The sequence below is a fragment of the Choloepus didactylus genome, chromosome 24 (genome assembly GCF_015220235.1).
Source record: "Choloepus didactylus isolate mChoDid1 chromosome 24, mChoDid1.pri, whole genome shotgun sequence".
Taxonomy (NCBI): Eukaryota; Metazoa; Chordata; class Mammalia; order Pilosa; family Megalonychidae; genus Choloepus; species Choloepus didactylus.
This window is the reverse complement of record NC_051330.1, coordinates 6,569,318-6,595,469: the sequence shown is the minus strand read 5'-3', so window position 1 is coordinate 6,595,469 and position 26,152 is coordinate 6,569,318. Positions and strand designations below refer to the sequence as shown.

At 35.2% G+C, this 26,152-nt stretch overlaps 1 protein-coding gene across 5 annotated transcripts in view; it reads right to left on the bottom strand.

The window, feature by feature from the left end:
• WDR27 (WD repeat domain 27) overlaps positions 1-26,152 on the bottom strand; it is a 464,468-nt gene that overhangs the window by 252,363 nt on the left and 185,953 nt on the right. For 4 of the 5 annotated variants that reach the window (XR_005214116.1, XM_037817757.1, XM_037817759.1 and 1 more), the window contains exon 24: positions 13,322-13,420. Coding sequence is in view for 3 of the 5 variants with exons in the window: in XM_037817757.1 (XP_037673685.1) it covers positions 13,322-13,420 (99 nt within the window). In the remaining 2 variants the exon portion in view is untranslated. Of the gene's footprint in view, positions 1-13,321; positions 13,421-26,152 lie in introns of those variants that run through there. The other variant, XR_005214117.1, reaches the window with a different exon arrangement.

The window sequence follows — 26,152 nt, the reverse complement described above, 5'->3', positions numbered from 1 at the left end:
GCTGATGCTGACACTCTGAAGAACACACAGGAGCTAAGAGAGGAGCTGGAACATAACTCGGGATCAGCAGACTCCAGCCACATGCCTTCCCAGCTAACAGAGGTTTTCCGGATGCCATTGGCCTTTCTTCAGTGATGGTATACTCATATTGATGCCTTAATTTGGACACTTTTATGGCCTTTGGACTGTAAATTTGTAACCAAATAAACCCCCTTATAAAAGCCAATCCATTTCTGGTGTTTTGCAAAATGGCAGCATTAGCAAACCAAAACACCCTCTAAGTATTATCTGGACTACATGATCTCACTCACTAAATTGTCATGGTCCCTATACTTCCCTCATTACCAAATCTGATTGATAAACCCAGGTACAATCACAAGGAAAATATTATCAATAGTTGTAGCATGTACCTCTAATATTTGAGTGTATATGTATGTGTGTGGTTATATGTTATATACATTGTAAACTATATATACACAGTATACATAGTATATATATATATATATTTATGTTATATACAAAGTAAACTATGCTTCTTAAGAGAATGCTATCTTTCTTTCAAAACAGCAGCACCCTCATGGGATCAACATATTGAACATAATCTAAACTCTTGGCTTGTTTATATTTCATATAAGAAGTTTATAATGCTCAAATCAAATTTGATTTATTTGCTAATCTATGATAATAATTTTGAAGTCAACCTTTCCTTTTTTGCTAAATTATGTAGCATATGTCAATGCCCATATTGGTAGTTTTTAAACCTTCACAGACTACAACTTATATTATATTAAACACATAAAAGTCTAATGTGGGACACTAATAATAAAGTATTGGGGGAAGGTAAAAAAGCTGATCACATTTTTATTTGGTTATTCATTAGATTATCTGCTTATTCCTTTATTTAGATGGATTTCCTTGGGATGTTCATATTCAGCTTTTAAAAACCTACATACTAGCATAAAGCCCATGTAGGAAGGCTTCAACAAACAAATAATGACAGAGAGTGAATATATTTTATCAATGGACTATTAAAAAATAAAGCCCTATTTTATAATCATATACCTATATGAACATGAACTGCCAAAACAATTCAATTCTGTCCAAAAATATATTTCAGATATAGGAATGGTATATAAAAACCCCAAGTGCCAATCAAAGAAGTCTGTACCCTCCTCTAGAGTCATAAAACCACGTCTTGTGCTCAACAAACTTCATAGTCTCAGATTCACATATTGTGTCCCTTTGTTCCAGTAAGCAAACAGAAATTCCATAAACTCTAATATTTTGGCAACTAAATATTACCTGAATTAATTAAGCCATAATCAATTACAACAGAGACATACTTCACAAAACCAGGGATGCACACATCTTAAAATAACTAGCATTTGCTGAGCAACATAAAAGGATTGTATTTATATTTACCTCTTTTAAAATGCTCAAAAATAATCAAAGAGTTAAGTACTACAAAGTTAGAAATTTGTTAACACCTGAAATGGGTCTTAGTTCTGTCCAAATTCAAAGTCTGTCTTCTTTCAACCTAATCAGATTAACCAAAATTCACTGAAAAATGGGATTCAGAGAAAGCACTAAAATATTAGAAATTATTAGTTATAATTAATAATAATTATAATATAATATAGTTATAATTAATTATTAGTTATAATTAAAATTATAATTAAATTATAATTAGTTACAATTATAATTTTAATTAGTTATAATTAAAATTATAATTAAAATTAAAAATTCAGTGTCACATCAATATTGGTATTCCAAATACTATATATGTGATTCTGCCTACATTTATAGTTAGGTACACAAACTGTATACATATGGCATTTGTTCACCTGCACACTGCACTAGTATAAAAACTTTACACATCGATGGGACTCACTTATGATGCTAGCTGGTTGGCAACAGCTTGCAGGCTTGGGATAATGCTCTCTAGCATGTGACAAACGTACATTGCTGGTTCTCATAGCCAGGATTCACAGGTGTGGGAATCACAGGGTGAAATAGGGGTGGGTTTCCCCACCTCCCCAGTGATCTACTGCAGTATATATTTCTCCCTTCTTCAGCTTGGGCCCCTGCTGGCCTAGAGATTGTAACTCACTGGGAACATGGGCATAGTTCCATTAAGCTGGAGATTAAGAATTCCTCTGTTCTCTCTAGGCTTCTCAGGCAGGTGAACCAACAAAGAAGGGTATTACTATGTTGACCGAGGTTATTAACCCTGATTACCAAGGGTAAACTGGGTTGCTACTACACATAGGGTAAGGAGGACTGTATCTAGGGCACTTTTTAGCACTTCTATAACTTCATTAAAAAACTAAATAAATAAACATTGGTGAAAACTAAACCATTTCCAATAGGCAAGCCTACTAATGTCCATACTGTCCAGGAATGAAGGTTTGAATCACTACACTAGGCGAGGAGCCATGACCAGCTGAGGTGCTTTCCAAAAGCAAAGACAATACGGAGTGGGCGAGAAAGAAGGTAGTTATAAATACCGGTATTGCAGTATAACAAGTTGCAGAAATGAAGACAGCAATAGTTGGATTTCTACCTTATTTTGAAATGAATATATTTGTACATATGTCAATCAATCCCTGCTGCCATTCCCCTAACATCTAACTTAAGGTGTAATAATAGTTGTTAACCTTATATCTCAGTATTTTAATTGAAAGATGTCCAAAGAAGAGTATGACCCAGCTGGATGAGGAATGATCATCACCCAAACTTGGATAGAGACTTTGTATCCTCTCAGTGGGAGAGGGTTAGCAAGTCCTCCATTGTATAAGGCACCATGTTTCATTTGAGGAAGAACAGTAATTTTGATGGTCTTTATTTGAAGTTAAGTAAGTTTTAAAAGGATGTATATGGATCCCGAACTGTTGAGAGGACTGTGATAGCTCTGCACTGTGTCTACTTAGCTAAGCTGGAATTGCATTTCTCACAATTCCCTTCCCTGTCTGATTGGGTTAGCTCTGGAAACTAGTGACATTTTGTGCCTATGATCTATACTTGTACATAGCTTAAAGTAGGGGTCCAACTTCCTTCTTTCTCATGCAGCTATGCAGTTGTGTCAGCACTATTTGTTGAAAAGATTATGCTTTCAGATTGAATTCACTTGGATACCTGGTCAAAAATTGAATGACCATAAATGTGTATGTTCATATCAGGGGTATAATTTCTATTGTACTGATATATATGTCTGCCTTTATGCCAGCGCCACCCTGTCTTGATTATTGTAGCTTTGTAGAAACTTCTTAAATCAGGAAGTGCTAGTCCTCTAAAAATTTTGTTTCAAGATTGTTTTGGCTATTCAGAGTCTCTTGGAATTTGATATGAATTTTAGGATCAGCTTTGCCATCTCTACTGAAAGGATGCGGGGATTGCACTGGGTAGTACTGTCATCTTAACAATATTAGGTCTTCTAATCCTTGAACACGGAATTTCTTTCCATTTACTTAGGTCTTCTGTAATTTATTTCAACAAGTTTTTTATTTTTCAGTGTAAAAGTCTTAGAGGCAGGGCAAGATGGCAGCAATAGGGAGGTGTAGAACTTATTTAGTTCCCGGGGACAACTAGTAAATAGCTATAATTAACTAGAAAATAGTCTGGAACAACTGATGGGGGGAAAGCCATAATCAAACACACATTGCACATCAATAGTCTGGAATGGGTACAATGGCTGAGATAGCACCTTAGTAAGTAAAGCTCTCCAAATTGTGAAGCTGGCACCCCTCCCCCACCAGCATGGCAGGCTGAGTTAGAAAACTTCACTGTGGGAAAAAGAAGCAGTCCCTGTTGGGAGCAAGGGAATATAGCTCAACCAAGCTCCAACTGTGGTTTTAATTAACAAATTTGGACTACTGAATACATGCTACAAGCACAGATAAACCCAGAACAAGCAGGAAAAGAATGCAGAGCTTTCTCTGGGCAGAGAGGAGGCAGGCTGATGGAAAAATAAATCAATAAATCAATAAAAACAGAGGCTTTTGGAGTCTGCTGAGCTGAGAATACGGGAAAAGGGCTGTATCCCAAGAAAAGGGGCACAAAGAACCAAGTACAAACTCCAGTTCTTGCCTGGTGAACTGGAAGGCTGGGGACTGGCTCTGAAAAGGGGACTTCTTTTTCCTTTTTTTCTCACACTCTAAGTGGCTCATTAGAGAGAGCCTCAGGCATTTTCAGTTGTCACCACTGACCCAGGCAAGGGTGGAGTTAAGGTAGAGTCGAAGGAAAAACTCAAATGTAGGGGACAATTTCCTAAAGGGCTTATCTTCCCTAAGAAAAGATGGGGGCAGGGCCCAGCTCAAGTGGCAGCTCTCCCTCAAAGAACTTAGACACCAGGGCTTGGTGGTGGTGGGGAACAGAAACAGTTTAAGCTTGGCTTCTGACACCCTCAGCCCCTGGCCAGGACAGGGTCCACTGAGAATTAAATGCACCACACCTCTTTACACTGGTGGGGGGCTGTGGTAGGACAAGTGTCACCTACTGGGCAGGATAGGAAAAGCACAGAGTCTAGAGGCCTCACAGGAAAGTCTGATAATCTTCTGGGTCTCATGCTCAGGAAATCCTGACACTGAATACAGCCTTTTCCTGAGACCTGGGTCTGTCAGGTCCGGAAAAATCTGACTGAGGTAATCAAGGAAACCAGATGCCTAAACAACAAAAAAATTATGAATCACACCAGGAAAAATGAAGCTATGGCCCAGTCAAAGGAACAAACTTACACTTCACATGAGATACAGGAGTTGAAACAACTAATTAAAGATTTTCCAACAAATATGCTAAATCAATTCAAAAATCAAATCATTGAGTTGAGGGAAGATATGGCAAAAGATGAGGAATATAAAGGAGACATTGGGTACACATAAGGAAGAACTCGAAAGTTTGAAAAAAAACAATCAGCAGAACTTATGGGAATGAAAGGCACAGTAGAAGAGATGATAAAAATAATGGAGACACATAACAGCAGATTTGAAGAAGCAGAAGAAAGGATTCAGGAACTAGAGGACAGGATATCTGAAATACTACACACAAAAGAACAGGTAGGGAAAAGAATGGAAAAATAGGAACAGAGTCTCAGGGAATTGAATGATAACATGAAGAGCACAAATATATGTGTGTGGGTGTCCCAGAAGAAGAGAAGAGAAAAGGGGCAGAAAGAAAAATGGAGGAAATAATCACTGAAAATTTCCCATTTCTTATGAAAGATATAAAATACAGATCCAAGAAGTGCAACGTATCTCAAACACAATAGATCCAAGTAGACTAACTACAAGACACTTAATAATCAGATCATCAAGTGTCAAAGACAAAGAGAGAATTCTGAAAGCAGCAAGAGAAAAGTGATCTATCATATATAAAGGAGGCTCAATAGATTATGTGCTGATTTCTCAGTAGAAAACACGGAGGTGAGAAGGCAGTGGTATGATATTTTTAAGGTACTGAAAGAGAAAAAATGCTAAACAAGAATTTTATATCCAGCAAAACTATCCTTCAAAAATGAGGGTGAGTTTAAAATATTTTCAGGCAAAAAGACACTGAGTTTGTGAACAAGAAATGGAATGGACAGCACAATAGTGTATGATGGTGACACAATATTGTAATTACTCTGAACAAAGATGAGTGTGAGTACATTTGAGAAAGGAAGGCTAAGGGCATGTATGACAACAGAAGGAAAGATAGAAGATAAAGACTGGAATTGTATGTATAAGTTAGCAAAACCTAGAGTGGTCAATGATGGTGATTAAATGTACAAATGAAAGAATGTTTTTAAATGAGGGAAAACAAATAAATGTCAACACTGCAAGATGTTGAAAATTGGATAGTATGGGGGAAAAACAATCAATGTAAACTCGAGTCTATAGTAAATGGCAACATTGTAAGATGCTTCCACTAATTGTAACAAAGACAATATACCAAAGCTAAATGCCTATAAGAGGGAGATATAAAGGAGGGGTATGGGATTCTTGGTGGTGAGGTGGTGTCTGATCTCTTCATTGTGTTTTATTTTTATTTTTCTTCTATGCTTTGTATTTTTATTCTTCATTTTTTTCTCCTTTTCCTCTTTCTTTGGGGAAGAAATGGAAATGTCCTCATATACATTATGGTGGTGAATGAATAATGATGTGCTTATACTGGGAATCACTGATTGTTTACTCAGGGTGGATTGTAAGATGTGTGAATAAAACTGTTTGAAAAACAAACAGAGGGATACAAGTGCTGGAGAAAATGTGAAGAGTGGGATGTACCTATTCCCTTTTCCAAGGGAAGTAGGATGGCACAGGCCTTCTGGAGGGCAGTGTGGTGGTTCCACAGGAAGCTAAGCATGGGGTTGCTATATGGTCCTGCAACCCTGTTATTGTGTATTTGGAAGAACTGACAACAGGGACATGAGTAGACATTGCACACTGGTGTTTATGGCAGCAGAATTCATGATTCACAATGGACAGAGGTTGCCTAAGGGTACATCAGCTGATAAATGTAATGGCGAACTGTGGTGTACACATACAATGGAATGCTGAGTGGTGGCAAGAAGAAATGAAGTTGTGAAATATGCAATTCATGAGTGGACCTTGAGGACAGTATGTTGAGTGAAATAAGCCAGAATTGAAAAGACAAACATTATGATGCCTCACTAATATGGACTAACTATAATATGCAAACTGAGATTGAATCTGAGAGCACAGGTTATCAGGGAAGGCTTAGGTAAAGGTTCCTAGATTGTAAGCTCTTACAGCAGTCACATCTATTTTTGAGTTGTAATGGTTTTCTCTAAATTCTGAGATGCTGAGCTGTTTCTGTATAACCTGGTTGGGTCCTGGAACTTCAGGTATTTGTGTGACACCTGAGACTCAGAGCCAGAGTTCAGCAGCTAAGAATATCAGCATTACCCCATACAGCAAATGTTAAAAAAAGCTGAAAAAGAGATCAGATTTCAATTAGAGAGATGAATGAAATGGACTTGATTAGAACTAAGGTAAACCAGACTAAAGGGAAAAGAATGATACTGACTGTGTTTTAAAACCTTCAATTCTGTGTGAGACCAAAGGAAGAGATGTTTATTTGTTGCAAAATCTATATTTTCTGTAGTATGCTATGTAAGTTAACTTGAAGGGTCAGTTTATTCAAACATCACAATTACATGGAACCTTGAATAGGGAGCAAGACCTGATTGGTTTGTACAGGTTAGCATGAAACCCCAATACATCCCACAGTAATCTGGGTAGAGAATACAAAGTATTTGCAAAGCCCCCTTTAGGGACTGGGGAAAATGTGGAAACATTAACCTTCCCCAGCTGGGGAATTCCTGATATTCTCACAAGCATTGGGGACCACCATTGTAGTAGGTCAAGTCCTCAATCTTGTGGCTTGCCCTTATTAAGCTTGTTACTGCACAGGAGAGGCTGAACCTAATTATAACTGTGCCTAAGAGTCACCCCTAGAGAACCTCTTGTTGCTCAGATGTGGCCTCTCTCTTTCTAAGCCTACTTAGCAGGTAAACTCACTGCTCTCCCCACTGCATGGGACATGATTCCCAGGGGTGTAAATCTCCCTGGCAGTGTGGGACATGACTCCTGGGGATGAGCCTGGACCTAGCATCATGGGATTGAGAAATTCTTCCTGACCAAAAGGGGGGAAGAGACATGAAACAATATAGTTTCAGTGGCTGAGATCTCAAATGGAGTCAAGAGATCATTCTGCATGTTATTCTTACGCATTATATAGATATCCCTTTTTAGTTTTTAGTGTATTAGAATAGCTAGAAGGAAATGTCTGAAACTATTGAACTGCAATCTAGTATCCTTGATTCTTGAAGATGACTGTATAACTGCATAACTTATATGGTATGATATAAGCTTGTATAACTATATAGCTTATACATATGATATAAGCTTGTATAACTGTATAGCTTATATGGTGTGATTACGAAAACCTTGCGGCTCTCATTCCCTTTATTCAGTGTATGGACAGATGAGTAGAAAAAAGGGGGACAAAAAACAAATGAATAATGGGGGGAAGAATGAGATGTTTTGGGTGTTCTTTTTTACCTTTATTTTTATTACTTTTCAGAGTAATGAAAATGTTCAAAAAATTGACTGAGGTGATGAATGCACAACTATATGATGATACTGTGATATCATACACTTTGGATGATTATATGGTGTGTGAACATATCTCAATAAAATTGTATTAAAAAAAGTCTTATACCTCCTTGCTTAAATATGTTCCTAATTATTTTTATTTTTGATGTTAATGCAAATGGAATTGTTCTTTTACTTTCATTTTCAAATTGGTCACTGCTAGTGTATAGTAATACAGTTTATTTTTGTATGTTGATTTTATATTATGCAACATGGCTGAATTCAATTATTAGTTCTAAGAGTTTCTGTTTATGGATCATTTAGGATTGTGTGTATATGTGTGTATATATGTGTGTATATATACATATATATATGATTTTTTCATCCACAAAGAAAGATAGTTTTTACTTCTTCCTTCTCTATCTGGATGCCTTTTATTACTTTTTTGGCCCAACGGCCCTGGCTAGATCTTCCACTAAAAAAAATGAATGGAAGTGGTGAGAGAAAACATCTGTATCTTGTTCCTGATCTTAGGGGGAAAGCTTTCATTCTTTCACCACTCAGTATAATGTTTCCCATGGGTTTTTCATAGTACCTTTGATAAAGTTGAAGAAGTTCCCTTCTTTACTAGTTTGTTGAGTATTTCTATCATGAAAAGGTGTTGAATTTTGTCAAATGCTTTTTCTGTGACTTTTGGGATGTTCATGTGGTTTGGCCTTTATTCTATGAATAAAGTGTATAACATTTATTGATTTTCATATATTGAACCAAATGTTGAATGGAACTTGTTTTGCTGGGATAAATCTCACATGTTCATTGTGTATTATCCTTTTTATGTGTTCTTGGATTTGATTTCCTAGTATTTTTAAGATTTTTTTTCATCTATATTCATAAAGGATATCAGTGCATCATTTTATTTTCTTGCAATCATTTTGCCTGATCTTGGTATCAGGGTAATAATGGTCTCATAGAATGTGTTGGGAAGTACTCTTTTCTCTTGAATCAAATTATCTTTATACATATAAGCCCATCAACACAGCTTTATAATTATTGTTTTATGCCATTGTTTTTTAAATCAGATAATAGGACAAAAGCATTACAAGCAAAATACATTTATATTGCCTTTCATATGTACCCATATAGCTTCCTTTACCAGTACTTATTTTAATGTTAATTCAAATGACTGTCTAGTTTCTTTTCATTTTGGCCTGAACAACTTCCTTTACTATATCTCATAGGATGTCTGGCTAACAGCAAATTCTTTATTTTATTTTGTTTTGTTTTGTTTATCTGGAAATATCTTAATTTCTCTTTAGTTTTTAAAGGATAGTTTTGCTGGATATAAAACTGGTTGACATCTTTTCCTTTCAACATTTTGAATATGTCATCCCACAGCCTGCTGGCTTCCATGGTTTTTAATGAGCAATTAGTTGATATTCTTATTTAGGATCCTTTGTAGATTATGAATCGATTTCCTTTTGTTGCTTTTAAGACTCACTCTTTGTCTTTGTCTTTCAAAAGTTTAACTATGATGTGTCTAGGTATAGATCTCTGAGTTTATTGTACTTGGAGAGTTTTTTTGTTGCTGTTTCTTTTATGTGTAGATTCATGATTTTCATCAAATTTGAGAACTTTTTAACATTATTTCTTCAAATATTCATTCTGCTCCTTTCTTTCTCTACTCTCCTCTTGAGACTCCCACTATACATATGTTGGTAAGCTTGATGGCATCCCCTAGGTCTCTGAGGATCTCTGTTTTTTCTTTCTTTCCTTTTCTTGCTTTTCTTCTGACAGGACAATCTCAATTAACCTACCTTCAAGCTCACTAATTCTGTTTTATTCCAGTTCAAATCTTCTATTAAGCCCCATAGTGAGTATTTTATTACAGCTATTGGACTTTGGGCTGGTTTGAAGCTGTACCCCCAGAAAAGGCCATATTCTTTTACTACATTCTTGTTGGGGCAGACCTATTGTGGGTGGGACCTTTTGATTAGGTTGTTTCAATTTAAATGTGACCCACCCCATTCAAGGTGGGTCTTAATCCTTTATTGGAATTTTATGAGGATTAAAGACAGAAAAAAGCTAGAGAGAGAAAAACACCCAGAGAGCTTGGAGAGGAAAGCTCTAGGAGAAGCAAGCAAAAACCCACAGAAACTTAAAGAGCCAGAACCAGAAAGCAACGAAACTTGGGAGAGTAAGATTAGCATACTGCAGCCATGTGCTTTCCCATGTGACAGAGGAACCCTGGATGCCATCGGCCGTCTTCAGAGAAGGTATTGTCCTTTTGATGCCTTAATTGGGGCATTTTTCTGACCTTAGAACTGTAAATTGGTAAGCTAATAAATACCCATTGTAAAAGCCAACCCATTTCTGGTATACTGCATTCCAGAAGCTTTAGCAAACTGAACCAGATTTTGGTACCAGGAGTGGGGTTGTGGCCAGGCTCTCCCCAACCACCGGGGAATGTGATCCACCTTCTCTGAGGCCTGAGGTGGCAGCATTCTTCCTGAGCAACAGGGTGGCCAAACTTCCCTCAATCTGCCAGGCATCTGAGAGCCCTGGGTGGTAACAGTCTCCCTTAACAACAGGGTAGAAAGGTCCATCCTCTGAAAATTCTGGGGTAAACTCAAGCTTTCCACTTGCAAGTGTGGGTCCACTCTCCTGGCCCAAGGTTTCTCGGCTCCAAACCTTAGCATCCATGGTTCTGCCTTTGAAGTCATTTTTCCTTTAATCTGTCCCTTCTCTGCCTCTTTCAGAGCAGGCTGGCATTGGTTCCATTCATAACTATTTCACAAAAAAACTTTGTTGGCTTTACGTGCAATTCACAGAAGGTCAAAACCATCAGACAACAGAAATTCCCTCAGATCTTTCCTGCATAACTGCATTTCCAATACTCACATCCAATGAAATGGTTGACTGGAGCCATGTTAGGTTAAACTCTCACATGCAGCCTTATTCTCTGAGAATTTGCTTTCTTGACAGAGAGTTCCCTGATAGAGTCAGTCACTTCTGGACCTAGTCTCAGAGCACACTCTCTGAATAGGCTCAGAATTTTTCAAATCATCAATTTCTGGTTTCTTTTTGCCAGCAGTTCAGTTCTCAGGTTATCCTTTTCCTCTCCCATTTCACTACAAGCTGCAAGAAGACTGTATCTTTCAAACATAGCTTGGAAATCGCCTCATCTAAATATCCAAGTTTATTGCTTTCATGTTCTGCCTTCCATCTGACATCAGAATTCAATTTTGCAAAGTTCTCTGCCACTTTAAAAACAATGATTGCCTTTTCCCCAGTTTCCAATAACACATTTATCATTTCCTTATAAGGCACCACTAGAAGCACCTTTAATGTCCGTATTTCTACCAGACATTCTGTTCACGTGAATTGCGTATTCTCGAAGACAATACAAACTTTCTCTACATCTTTCACTCATTTTTGAATCCACACCATTCTTCCAGCCTCTACCCATCATCCAATTACAAAACCCTTTCCACATTTCATTTAGTTGTTATAGCAGCACCCCACTTTCTGGTAACAAAACTGTTTTAGTTTCCTGCCTGCTAAAACCAGTACCAGGCATTGGGGGTAGGGGGTGGGGGGCTTAAACAATGGGAATTTATTGGCTCATGATTTTGAGGCTAGAAGTCCAAAATCAAGGCATTGTCAAGGTGATGCTTTCTCCCAGAAGACTTTGGCCTTCCGGGGCTGGCTGATGGTAATCCTTGGTCCTTGGCTTTTCTGTCACATGGCAGTGCATATGGCGGCCTCTCCTGGGGTCCATTCACTTTCAACTTCTGACTGATCCTTCCAACATTCTATCCGTGGCCTTTCCTAAAAGGCCTTCAGTAATAGGAGTAAGACGCAGTCTAAATCGGTTGGGCTACACCTTAAGTGAAGTAATCTCATCAAAGGGTCCTATTTACAATGGTTCACACCCACAGGAACAGATTAAATTTAAGAATGTTTTAAAGGGTATAGCTCCAAGCCACAACAATCACTACACTAAATTCCCTGTTGCATATCTTGCTTGGTTATTAAGTTTGTTATCTCCTAATATTCATTCATTCCTCACCATTCCTCAGTCCAACTAGCAATATCTTATTTAAAAGATTAAAAAGGAGTCCAACAACTTCAAAAATACACTAAAAAATTCAAAACAGATGATGGCAAAATAAGAAAAGCAGGTATAGTATAGCAGATGCATGATCTTATTTGATAAACAAGTGAAGCATAATCAAGATGTGTACCTCAGTATTGTTTCTAACAGGAAAGAAAAATTTAAACCCAAATATCCATCAGCAGTGGGCTATCTAAATAAATTAGTGTGAATATGGAAATGAATATTATAATGTCTTCAAATAATAGTGCAGATGGTATCTCTTTAGTCAGTGACATGATAAGACTTATCTACTCCTTATTCAAAAGAGTCAGTATTCATTGAATGTTAACCATGTACCAGGCACTTTAACATGCTCTGGATTGCAAAAATACATTGTTTAGTGAAAAAGAACATTAGGAAAACAGTATGGTCCACTTACACACACACACAGAAACAAATGTATACATATACACAAACACACACACACAGAGCAGGTTAACACACACAGTAATATTATTTTCCAAATCAAGGCCTCAAACTTAAAGGGACAAAATGCAGTAGATATTCCTAAATATTCAAGATTAATTAATATTTAAACATTTTTACAGCATCTACAAAATATTTCCCTCTATATAAATAAGGACATTTACTATTCTATACAACTGATTTGCAACTGATATTAATATATTTTACCATTTGTCATAATTTAAAAAGTTTTTCTTTTAAAGTTTGTAGTCTTCTTTCCACATGAGAAATTCATTTCACAATAATTTTCAAAATTCTCTTCTACTTGCTCTGGTTCTTGCTTTCTTCCTTCACTTTTAACTACAGTGTTCATGCTAGTCCTATATATAACCATAACTGCTATGGAAATATCCATATTTTTCTATATTTCAGTTAGATTGAATGTACCTAGGCACTAAATGACAAATGTTTTAATTATAAAAGAAAACACAATAGATTTTTCTCTCTGCTAAAAAAAGTTATTTCCTAAATTTTTATACCTACACTCAATGAAAACTGCTATGTAATTTTAAACATTATGAAATTTCACCAAAATAAAGTCTGAAAGAAACCAAAAGTATGATTTTAAAATACGGAGTGCAGGTGCTCTAAATACACAGTAAAACTGTACCTGGGGAGCTGATGGGTTGAAGGCCACACCCGTGACCGTATCCGTGTGCCCTGCCAATTTGTGGGAGTAAGTACTTGAACCCATTTCATACACATAAGCCTAAAAGACAGAATGAAAAAATGTTTTATGTTAAAAGAGTCAATAATCAGGCATAAGTTATAAACAATTGAATTACTTTCTATAGCTAAACAAGTGTCAAAGCAACAACTGACATAATTGACAAAATATCTTGTCATAGAATCAAATTTATGATATATGTATCTTTTCCTCTTTTCCCTTTTAGATTTTTTTAACATCTTAATGAATTTTTACCATACTTTTTATTTCCTATCAAACATCTTTAACATACCCTGTGAAGAGTTTTAAATATGTGCTCATATTTGATGACAAATATTAAGAAAGGAGTACAGATCTACTTTCCAACCTTACCTTGAAATGCCAAATTGAGGAAAAAAGGTGATGTTTTATTGCCCTTTCCCATAAAGTTGAGAGAGTACCGTTAAGTATCCTCCTTCCCACCCACTGGTCGAGAGGTTGAGCAATTCAAATAATTAGAATTTTTTTCTGTATCTACTGATAAAATTAAAAACTTAAGTTCCTATCTAATTGTATTACCATACAAAAATAGATGCAAATGTGGCAGGGTGGCCATCAAATGCCTCATTTTAGGGTCAAAATCTGATATCAGGACACCATCCTGATGTAAGAGGGGGGACTCATTCTAATCATTAAGGAACAAAATGTGGTAACAAGTATTTTCTGAAGTCTACTACTAATAAAGAGAAATGTCACCTCAAAGAGGGGAGGAAGGCCTTAAAGGTGATTTCTATTCCCATAAATAAAATATTTTAATGTAAGAATGAGCTCCTCAAAGGTGGACCCCGCCCCCATCAGTAGCTAAACAGTAGCTTTGAAGTAACATCTACAAATAGATTTTTATTATATTTTGAAGGAAAATGGAGAAATAGAGTCTTTGCCTTTTTTCCCTTCTGCCCTAACATATGTTTATTTGAAATGTTACTTTGGAAGTATACTTTTAGTTAACTCTACAAGTCCATATGCAGTTACTGGCAAAATGTTTCAAACAGAGCCTGAGAATCTGCATTTCTGATAAGTTCCCAAATGTGCTGCTGCTGGTTAGGAAACCACACTTTGAGGACAATCGAGCTAAAGTAACTCCAATATTTGCACAGTATATAAATGTTTGCAAAACACTTAGCAACTTTTATAAAATATTTGCAACTGTCTGAGATATGTATATTTGAAATTATTAATATCACCATCTTATTTCATTGAAGAACCTATGACATGTAGAGAGTAAGTTACTAGAATGACCACCAAGTGTCAATACTGAGACTCCAAACTGGTTTCTCTGACTCTAAATTTTTGCTTTCCATTTTACTGTGCTAGTAAGGATAATACATTAAAAACTCAAGGCATCTTCAAACTCTCCTCTAGTTGCACAAGAGTTTCAAAAACTGTTTGCTTTTCTCACTATTATTTCTTCTAAAGTGACTTAATTAGTGAGTCTCTGATCAATTTTAGAAGGTGTGCTGGTATGTATACATTATGGCCCCCAGAAAAAGCCATACTCTTTGATGCAATCTTGCGGGCCAGATGTATTAAAGTTGATTAGGGTGGAATCCTTTGATTGAGTGTTTCCATGGAGATGTGACTCAATCACCTGTGAGGAAGACCTCTGATTGGATAATTTCCATGGAAGTGTTACCCCACCCATTCAAGGTGGGCCTGAATTAAATCACTGGAGCCATATAAAAAGCTGACGAACAGAAGGAGAAGGAACATAGTGCTGCAGCTTACGGAGACATTTTGAAGATGGCTGTTGAAAGCTGATGCTTTGGAGAACGCCACATTGAAACACAACCTGAGAGCAAGCAGATGCCAGCCACGTGCCTTCCAGCTAACAGAGGTTTTCCGGACACCCTTGGCCATCCTCCAGTGAAGGTACCCAACTGCTGATGTGTTACCTTGGACACTTTATGGCCTTAAGACTGTAACTGTGTAACCAAATAAACCCCCTTTATAAAAGCCAATCCATTTCTGATATTTTGTGTAATGGCAGCATTAGTAAACCAGAACAGAGGGTTTCTCAGGATTTATGACTCTCCTCTTGTCTGCTGTTTAGATTAAGTGTATAAGGGAAGTCAAAATGATGTCTCTTTTGTACCCATTATTCCTAATTATAAAATTTAGAGGTTACTATTAATAAAAAACACTTATTGAACACTAACTTTTTGCCACTCAGCTAAGAATTATATAAATATCCTCACGTAATACTCTCTACAACCCTAGGAAGGAAATACTATTATTGTCACAATTCTATACAAGGAAGCCCTGGCCTAGAGAGTTGGGTAATTTTCCAGATGCTAGAACTCCAAATTTTGATTTTTAAATCTGCCTTACTTCTGAATCTGAACTGCTAACCAATATACTTCGCTTACTTTATTATACCTTTTACCTCTTTCTGCCGATATTTCATTTCATTCATTTGCTGTGGTTTATCATTTGTCATTCTAATTGTAGTTTTGTATGTTCACATGTGTGAGGATATCAACTATTTGGTGTTAAATTGTTAAAATGACACAATCATTGTTTGGGAGCTTCCAATAAGGTTATGTGTTCCTGGTCCAGCAATCCCACTCCTCAATATTTACCCGAGAGAGGTAAAACCATATGTCCCTAAAAAGACTTGTACAAAAACATTCCTAGCAACTTTATTCATAAACGTTAAACATACAATGATTTTAGGACTGCTAAGTAAATTGTACCTCAGTAAAAATGATGATTAACATGTGGAATATACTTGTGATACACACATGCACTTACATCCGCACAAACCACATCCCTCTAGGTTCCAACCTGCTGAGGGGCAAGGAGAAACAGATTTCCAGTAACCTTTTGCGGTTTTCTAGATGCAGCCTAGAGGGTCAAAACTCAGCAGAGCCTTACTAACTGAGAGGAAAGTGAGCCCGTGGTCTGAGAGGCAGGTATCACAGGAAAATAACACATTCAGTTCTGAATACTCTAAATCTGGGGTGCCAACAAAGTCTACAGATGACTTTATTGTTATAAATTCAGGAAATAAGAAAGAGGCCAGGACTGGAGTTAATTTGACATCTGTTTGAGCTGTGACCGAGGGTTAACCTGGAACCATGAAAACGATTGAATTTACGACAGAAGATAAAATGACACTACCATATGGTGAAAGAAGGCCAGGTAAATTGTATTTAAGAAATAGTATTTTGTTTTGCTTTTTCTATATGAATGAGTATTAGATGAAACACAACTTTTGGGCAGAAGGTCCTCAACATAAATGAACTTTCTGATCACTACAACTTAACAACATAAAAGCAGTAATTCACAGCACCAAATATTGGAAGCATTTTTATTAGATAAGCACATTTCATAAACTATACTTCTACACAGTGAAAATAATAAATACAAAAGGAGAAAATATACCTTGTATAATATAGTGGAAAAATAAGTAATGATTTGCAAATGATTCAGTTTAACTACGATCCATGTGAAAAATAAAATGTTTTAATTAGAAGTAATATTACATTAATATATTATATAATATATATAATAATATTATTTATGGTGCAACTTCTTCTAGTCAAAGTGAAAGAAGCTGTGTCTAAAACATATTAAGAAACAAATGAGATCTGAAACAAAACTTAAAGTAAATCTTACTTCAATGCTAACTTAGAAACCTGAGAAAAGGGATGAGAAAAATGAAGCAATATTTTTTCAGGCAAAGGATGGGAGTGTGGCACAAACCACATGGGTGCTGGAATAATGCTTTACTCTTCAAAAATATTTTCACAAAAATTGTAAGGAACTGAATGTACTACTGAAAAAGATAAATGTTTCTGAAACAGGACCAGACTGGTTCATTATTATGACTGTTTTGTAAGTCTGCTGAACCATATCTGTAAGATGAAACTTCTTTCTTTCCTTTCTTCTCTTCCTTTCTTTCTTTCTCCTCCCTCCCTCCCTTCCTTTCATCTCATAGAGTTCTTAACATGTGTCCTTCATTTCCCTTTATCCAAAATACACCCATAGAAGAAAAGGGAGAAAAATTGCAAACAGAAGTTAATTCCCTATTTCTGAAACTCCATAATAGCAGCGATATTGCCCACAGGGGAATTGACTATCCTATTATGGTCACTTATTCGTAAAGTATTTCCAGATCTGACATTTTCTCTGTACTGGGCACATTTATTCAGATCACTGCAGTTTTAGTTCATAAGAAAGTAAGCTTTTCTCAGAAGGGCCAATGTTCAAGATTTAATACACAGGCTTTTTTAAAATCTCCCTAAGACAGAACCATTGCCTACTCCCACTAGTTAGAAAATCCCTGACTTGGGCATGCCCAGTCATTTGGCAACACCAAACAAACAACTGGATATCAGTGACATCGCTCCGGGTTCTCCCAACAGGTTTTGAGGATGATACAGCCTCCTCCTCTTGTCTGGCAAAAGGGAATCATGGGAGACCAGTCAAAAATTCTGCCCTTTTCCCTAACACCTCCTCTTGCAAAGATGGCAAAATAAATCTTTGATATAGAACTGTCCTGTCTACTGGTCTAACCATTAGACAATAGAGCAGCAGTAGCTTTTAATAGCCTAGGAATAAATGTTTTATCAACTTTATTTCTAATAAAAAAACTCATCTTTTTTCAGCATCTTTGGGACCTAGGATCAATTATTTAGCTAGTCATCTTTAAATATCCATTAGCTCATTCATTCATTTCTGCTTTCTTTGAAAATATGATACAGCGAAACATCAGGGCAGCTTGATATTGCAAAAGGGTAGCTTTTTTCAAACCATAACTTTGGCATTACCATGTTAAACTTATTATAGTATAATATATTTCCAAATATGAATATTTAAATGATATTTATTAAATGCAACCATGAACATTATTTCAATTTAGCCTTACAATAAGCATTATTAATGCACTCTTACAGATGAAAAAGCTAAAGCTCATAAAGAATAAGTGAATTCCCAAGTTCACCCAGCAGAACCAGGATTTGAACTCATTCAGTTCTGCAAACCAGTGTGAGCTGCACTTTCCAGGACATAACTGATGTTTGGGTGATGTGGGTACAGGAGGAGGAGATAACAATGGAAAAATAAAGGCCACCTGTTTCTATTTCTGTTCCCAATGCCTATGCTTTCAATTTTTTTTTATTTTGAAAAATTTCAAATGCTTGCAAAGTATAGAGAGTTGTGCAATAAGCCCCATACATCACCAAAATACATTACTCAGATTTTGTCATACTTGCTTCAACTATCACACCCTTTTTTTTTTAGTTTTTGTTAATGAAGTATGAAGTATTTTGAAGCAGATTACAATGCTTATATCATTTCACTTCCTATTTATTTTCTAAGTATCTTTAAAAATACAGACATTTTAAAATATAAGCACATTGCTATTTTCACATGTAACTAAAATAAAAACAATTCCTCATCTAATACAGTCATATACATTCCCTAATTTTCTCAAATGCCTTTTTATAGTTATTTTGTGAAATCAGGATTCCTACAAAATTCACACATTGTTACGTCTCAAAAGTCATTTTATTTTTGTAGCAATTCTGTCTCTCCCTGTCCTTCATTTTTTGTTTTCATGCCACAGACTTGTAGAACGAGCTGGATCAGTTGTCCCGTAGAATGTTCCATATTCAAGATTTGTCTGTTCGCTTCCTTGTGATGTCTTTCAACTTGTTCTATCTTCCTGTGCATTTGTTGTAAGCTAGAAATTATTGCTAAAAACTTTATTAGATTCAAGTTAATTTTTAATAAAAAAAGTTACATGTGATTTTATAAAAATATATGTGTATGATCAAGATGAATCATATTCAAAAGCACATAATGTCTAAATTGCTCCATACTTAGTGATGCTAAAGTTGGCCAGGTTTAGGTTGTGACATCATGAGTCTCCATTGGAAAGTTTTCCAACAAACTTTATCTAATGGTTTCACCCACTGATAACATTTGCCTTAATCTATTACTTCCTTTGGGTGGGTGATTTTCTAATTATGTCATTCATTCCTTCTTCTGGAATTCTCATCTAAAAATAAGTGTTCCCTCATCAGAAAGGATATATGAATAACTTGAAATACAGTACACATAGACAAAGCAAGATAAATGCGTAGTTCTTTCCATTTAAAAGTCATTCTTCTGAGTAAGGAATTGGCACCCTGGTTAACTCCAAATGGTGATGAAAATGAGGTTTAGTTTTATGTTTGTTTTCATTTTGTTTCTATTATTTCTTCTTTGGAACAGATTGCAGATATCCAATGCTTCAAAACCAATTACAGATTTTTTTTTTTTTTTTTTTTTTTTTTTTTGATGCTCATTTTCCAATAGAGCTATAGCCCTTGACGGTGCCTCTTATACTTATTGTATGACTTCATTACCCTGATGTCTTCCTTGGTGGCCCCAGATGTCCTAGGCTTGTCTTTACACTTCCTCACCTGAGGAGCTCTGGTTTCTGTAAGTGGAGAAGGGTATCGAAAGGCTACAAGGAGGGCACTGACAGTGATGGCTGAAGGCCACTGCTTTGCAGCAGTTTCAGTGGCTTGAGCTCGAAAATATCGGTCTTTTTACTCATGCACCGTTTCACACTGTTTTAGAGATGCTTTATGTTTTCATAACTGGGAGAGCAAGTTCCCCCAGGGCACTCTGACAATTACTACTTGTTTATTCTTCCAAATGACTTTATAATCAAATTGTCTAGCTACAGAAAAACCTATTGGTATTTTCATTGGGACAGGGTTAATTTTACAACTTAATTACAGAGAACTAACTGTGAGATTGAATCTTCTTATCCAAGAAAAACCAAACACTTTGCATTTGTTCAAGTATACATCTGTGGGGGATGAGGGGTGGGAACTGTTTTCTTCATCTAGGTTTTGCCCAGTTCTTACTAATTTTATGCCTGACTATTTTAGTCTTTTTTAGACTATCTTAAATGGGTTCTCCACTTCCATTACATCTTCTAATAGATACAGCAATAAAGACTACTGAATTCTACATTAACTTAAAGTCCACTTTTAATACTTTCCTAAATCATTCTATTGTTCATATTAGCCAATAATTCTCTTGGGTTTTCCAGATATGAAATCTTATAATCTATGAATAAAGAAAGTTTTAACTGTTCCTTTCCAATTATAGTGTTCCTAATTAAGGTCCCTTGTCTAATTTCATAGGTAAATGTCTCCAATATTTTGTAAAATAGTAGTGGAAGTAGAGAGCATTCTTGCCTGGTTCCCAACTACAACCTCTAGTGTTTTGTTTTGTTTTTTTTTTTCGGTAAGATGCTGGCTTTTGGGCTGAGACAAGTATTTTATTATTTGAAAGAAGTAGTTATGGATTCCCCTTTTACTAAATGTTTTATCAGAAGCGAGTTTTTAATAGAAAAAAAGAATTTAAAAGTTTTCCTAATTATTCTATGCTCTGAAACAGGTTATGTATCACTGACATTATTTGATCTTTAAATGTTTGGTAAAATCTCCTGAGAAATCATCTGGGCTTAGCACTGTTTTGCAGAGGGGCTCATGGAAAATTTTCTCTGTTTTTTCAATAGAAATCAGTCTATTTTACCTCTTTCTTCTTTTGGACAGTGGTTTTGATAAATTCAAATTTCTAGAAATAATGCATATTATTAAAATTTCCATATTTATTTGCATAAATTATAAAAAGCAGTCTCATGGTATTTTAAAAGTTCCTGTTTATGGTTTTTCTCCTCATTGCTTTTTTTCTTACATTTTTTATTGTGAAATATGACATAAACACAGAAAAGTGATAACTTTCAAAGTATGATTTAACAAGTAGTTAGAAAGCAAATTTCAAAGAATGTTACGGGTCACAGTTACAGTTATTTCCTTATGGTGAAATATATTATACAGGAAGGTGATAATTTTCAAAGATAATTTTAATGAGTAGCTATAGAACAAATTTCAAAGAATGTTATGGGTTACATTTCCACTATTTCAGTTATTTCCTTATGGCTATTCTAATACCCTAGCAACTAAAAAATTATTATATAACGATTCAGTATTTGCAATCCTTCGTTAAGCCCTATCTTGTCTGTTGCTACCCCTTCTTGTTTAATCACTTTCTCAATCTTCAGGGATGTCTAGGCAGTGACCCCCCTAACTTGTTCATGTTTAAAAGGGGTGTTGACATTATGGGGAAGGGGCTGCATCTGGTTGATATTCTTGAAGAGGCTGTTGCCTATGGGTTTGGGGACTTATTGGGCATAGGAGCTCTCTGGAGGATTTAAGTTTTCGAAAAATAAACTTAGTAAGTGAAACTTTTATAGAGACTCAGATAGGGACCAGAGGATTCCTTAGGGTTTTCCACCTGTCCTATTGTGATTTGGGCTTGTCCTGTTGTGACCAGTTGGTGTATCTAGCAGAAGCTCGCGTAAGAGTAACCTCCAAGACAGCCTCTCAACTCTATTTGAAGTCTCTTAGCCACTGAAACCATATTTTGTTACCTTTTACCCCTTTTGGTCAAGAAGACATTCTCAATCCCTCAATGCCAGGCCCAGGCTCCTGCCTGGGATCCATGCCCCATGTCGCCAGGGAGACTCAATCCCCTGGGAGTCACGTCCCATGCAGGGGGAAGGGTGATGAGTTTATCTGCAGAGTTTCTCCTTACTGCTTATTAATTATGTATTTATGCTTTCTCTCATTTTAAAAAAATGTGTGTTGGCTAAAGCTTGTATTTTTTTTATTTTAAAAAAAAGAACAAGCATTTTACATTATGTTTAGTTCCAGTGATTTTCTGTTTTCTAACTTGTCTGCTTTTTTCAATGCCTTTCTCCTGCTTTGCTTTCATGTTCTTTTTTTTGGCTTTTTAGTTAGATAATTAATTCACTGATTCTTGCTTTTTAAAAAAATTTGTATAATATAGGTATTTGGGGCTATAAATTTTCCTCTGAGAACTGCTTTAGTTGTATCCTAGAGACAATGATACATTATATGAACTATCATTACTTTCTGGAAATTCTACAATTTCATTTGCTTTACATCTTTATACCAAGAGCTGTTTAACAGAATTTTCATATATAAATGAAAGGACCTTTTTGCTTTTATTTCATTACTAACTTATGATTTGAATGCATTATGTGACAGAATATTGGGTGTTTTGCTCTAAATTTTGTTAACTTATTCAGTTTTACTTTGTAGACTGATAGAGAGACCATGTTCATAAATGTTTGGGGTACACTGAAAGGAAAATGCCTTATTATTAACATACAAACACTGAATTGCATCTATAATGATTATGTTGGTATAGGTTTTCCATAACATTATAATTTTTTGCACTGGATTGGCTGAGATGAGAGATATGTCAAAATTTTCATTATCAGTTTTTGGCTATTTATTCTTTTGTCTCTTACAGTTTCTGCTTTATGATACTTGCTATTTTGTTTATTTTCCTTAAAGAATAAATATTAAAAAATTTTTATTTTTATTGTGAATTGTAAGCTTTGGCATTATAAAATGTCTTTCTTTGCCTCATATATATTTTGATTGAATTATGCCTTATTTGATATCAAGAGCCCATAAGCTGTTTTGTTTTTATTTTCATTTGCATGGTATATCTTTGCCCATCTTTTCTTTCTATCCTTTCTGAATCACTTTGGCTGAAGGCATATCTTCTGCATTCATTACAGGCTCAGGTTTTTTCTTATCTTTCAAGTCCGATCTGAGAGTCTTTTTCGTACATTCCATTTATCTTCATTGATAAGACTGATATTTTGGTCTCAGGTATGTCATATTGTTTAATATTTAATTATTTTTATGCTTATGTTATATTTTATATTGACATAATGTACAACATAAACAGAGAATCTTTCACTTTATGATGTACTTCATTTGCTTTCATTTGTATATTTCTTTTGGCATTTAAGAATGCTTACATTCTCATTCTAGTTAGTTATCTTTAGATATCTTTAAGTACAATAAAAAATCTTTAAGTAAAACTCTTACTTGTCTCCTTTCTAAGACATTGTATGTTAGTTTTCTACTATGACCAATATTGAAATTGTCTAGCCACCACTTCTTCATCCTTCTATTCCCTCTCCCCTACCAACCAATTTTAGTTGTTTGTATTATCTTTCTATGTACACTCTTAAATACACTTAAGATTCCACAATTCTAGTGGAATTATAATTTTAGTCAGCTTCAAGTAATATCCTTTTACTCTCAGTTAATATCTATGAAAAAATCAAGGGACTTATTCTTATTTATAGTTACTCTCCCTCCTCTCTCATTGTTGTATTATTATTTAAACTACTGTAGAAATAACATAAATTATTTTGGTACCCTTATCCCCAACTTTTGGTCTTGGTTGTATAGCTAAATATATTCAATGCTCACCTTCAACTTTTTGCTGAAGCTTCTCCAATCATACCTTCATTTTCCAAAGCTCTTTTCTTCACAAGTGATTCAAGGGAACACTATTCAGTCAGGTCTGGCAGGCTCGTACTGTTCTGGTTTTTACACAAAGGACAATTTCGCTGGATAAAAAATTCTTGGCTCAGACTTATTTCTGAGTATGTGAAAAATGTTCCTCCCAATGTTTTTTAACATAAAACAGTGATTTAGAGAAATAAGATGCCAATTTGGCTTTCTTTCCAAGTATTTGAGCTTTTTATATGGATACTCAAAGGCTTTTTTTTTAAAGAATGTTGACAATCAAATAGATTTACTAAGCCAAGTTTCAGAGCTGACCAGCCTGGGTCAATTTTCCCAGGTGAGCTTTCAATACGTAGAGTTGTATTTTTGTTTAACTTCAGGAAGAGTATTTTTGTATTATAATTTTGAATATTAGTTCTGTTCAATTGCTTTGTTTTTATTCGTCAAAGACTCCAATTATACGCAGACTGACCCTCTTTTGCAACTCTTCTCTATCCTTCATCTTGAATGTTTTTACCACTTTATTTATGTAGGATTTTATTTTTCTCCTTCCCATCTTCTTTTTCCCTTACTGTGCTCTCTGTAGTATCTACTTTAAATTGTATTTCTTCTAATTTGGTCTTTATTTCTAAGCTTTTTTTCCTAACACTTTCCTTTGTCAGGTCACATTTCATATACGGTCCAGCATGTTATCTAGCAATTCCATTTCTGAACTTTTCTGTTTATGCTTTAGCTGTTCTCTTAAAGTTTTATGTGTTTTCTGAATTTATTTCTGCTTATTTTCAAATGTACCTTTAGCTTTCATCTGTGTAATAAACAAACTTTTCTGCTGTTGTCTCACTCTCTGTCAGAATGTAGTTTGCTTCATCATCATCTTTTTGTTTTATTAAAAGGACCATCACATTCAGAGATAGTATGATGCACTTGAACACAAAATAAGACTATAAAGGAAATAGAGAGGGATAAAGGTAGTCAGGCAGGTTGGAGACATTGTGAAGGTCTTTGTAGGCCACACAAAAGATACTTGGTCTTTATTCTACATGATATTAGAGAACCTGTAGAATATGTTAAACAGAAAAGTGGCATGGTCAGCAATAGTTTGTTTCCCAAGCAAACAGGTTTGTTAAAATCTTCCAATAAAATAGAAAATATTTATTTTTCTTCTGAGTTATATCACTTTTGCTTTATAAATAAATATATATGTACATATATAAATAGAAGCTTTGTTACTGTATGCACACAAATTTAAAATTGTGACAAGTCCTTCACAGATTGGCATCTTTATCATAATTAAATCTCCTTAGTTATTTCTAATGCTTTAAGCCTTAAATTCTTTGCTTAAGTATTGTCACAGCAGCTTTATTTCCCATTCTTCTACCTTCAATGTCTCTGATACATGAGACTTTATTTTTAAGGTGCATCTCTTATAAACATCACACAGTTATATGCTTTTTTATTTAGTCTGTCAATCTTAGTCTTTTACTTGGCATGTTTTGTCCATTTCCTTTTATTGTAACTACCGATATATTTGTATTATAATTACTCATGTTTTACACTCCCTTTTATCTCTTTTCTTGTCTTTTTTTTTTGTATTAATCAAATATATTTTTTCTCTATCTCTCTCCCCTGTTAACTTGTCATTTATATCTTCATTTATCATTTGTGCACTCCTATGTAATGATTTAACCTAAGGATTTACAAAATATATTTTTCACTTATTAGTCTAATATAAATTATTACTTTTACAATTTTCTCAATGACCCTAAGTCTTTGGAATGCTTTAACTCAATTTAACCCCTCCTGTAGTTTATGAAATTTTGCAAGGCAATTTATGCATGTATTTTAACCATGCAAGATATTATTATTAAAAATATTTGTTCAGGATACAGATATTTAAGCCCTTACTGGTGCTCTTCATTGTTTCCTACATTTCTGTATTTCTATGTGGGATAGTTTTCCTTCCTGCATAAGGAATTTTTCCTGGGTATTGAATTCTAGGATGGCAATTATGTTACTGTGGTACTTTAAAGATGCCATTCAATTGTCTCCTAACATTCAAAGTTTCTGCTGAGATAAGAGATAACAGTATACCTGTAAAGAATGAGTATTTTGTTCTCTAGTTGCTATATTATCCCTTTTTCTTTGGTTTTCAATGGTTTTACTACAATGTCTGGAGGAGAGTTTTTCCTTGTATTTCATCTGCTAGGGGTTTGCAGACTTTTTCTATCTATAGTTTAATTTTTTCATCAGTTTGGGAAATACTGTCCATTATCTCTTGAACTTTTCAGCCTCATTCTCTATTGCCTTTTCTCCTGAAGCTACATGTTAGAGAGATCATTTTGCTATATCGCATATAGCTCTTGTGTCCTTT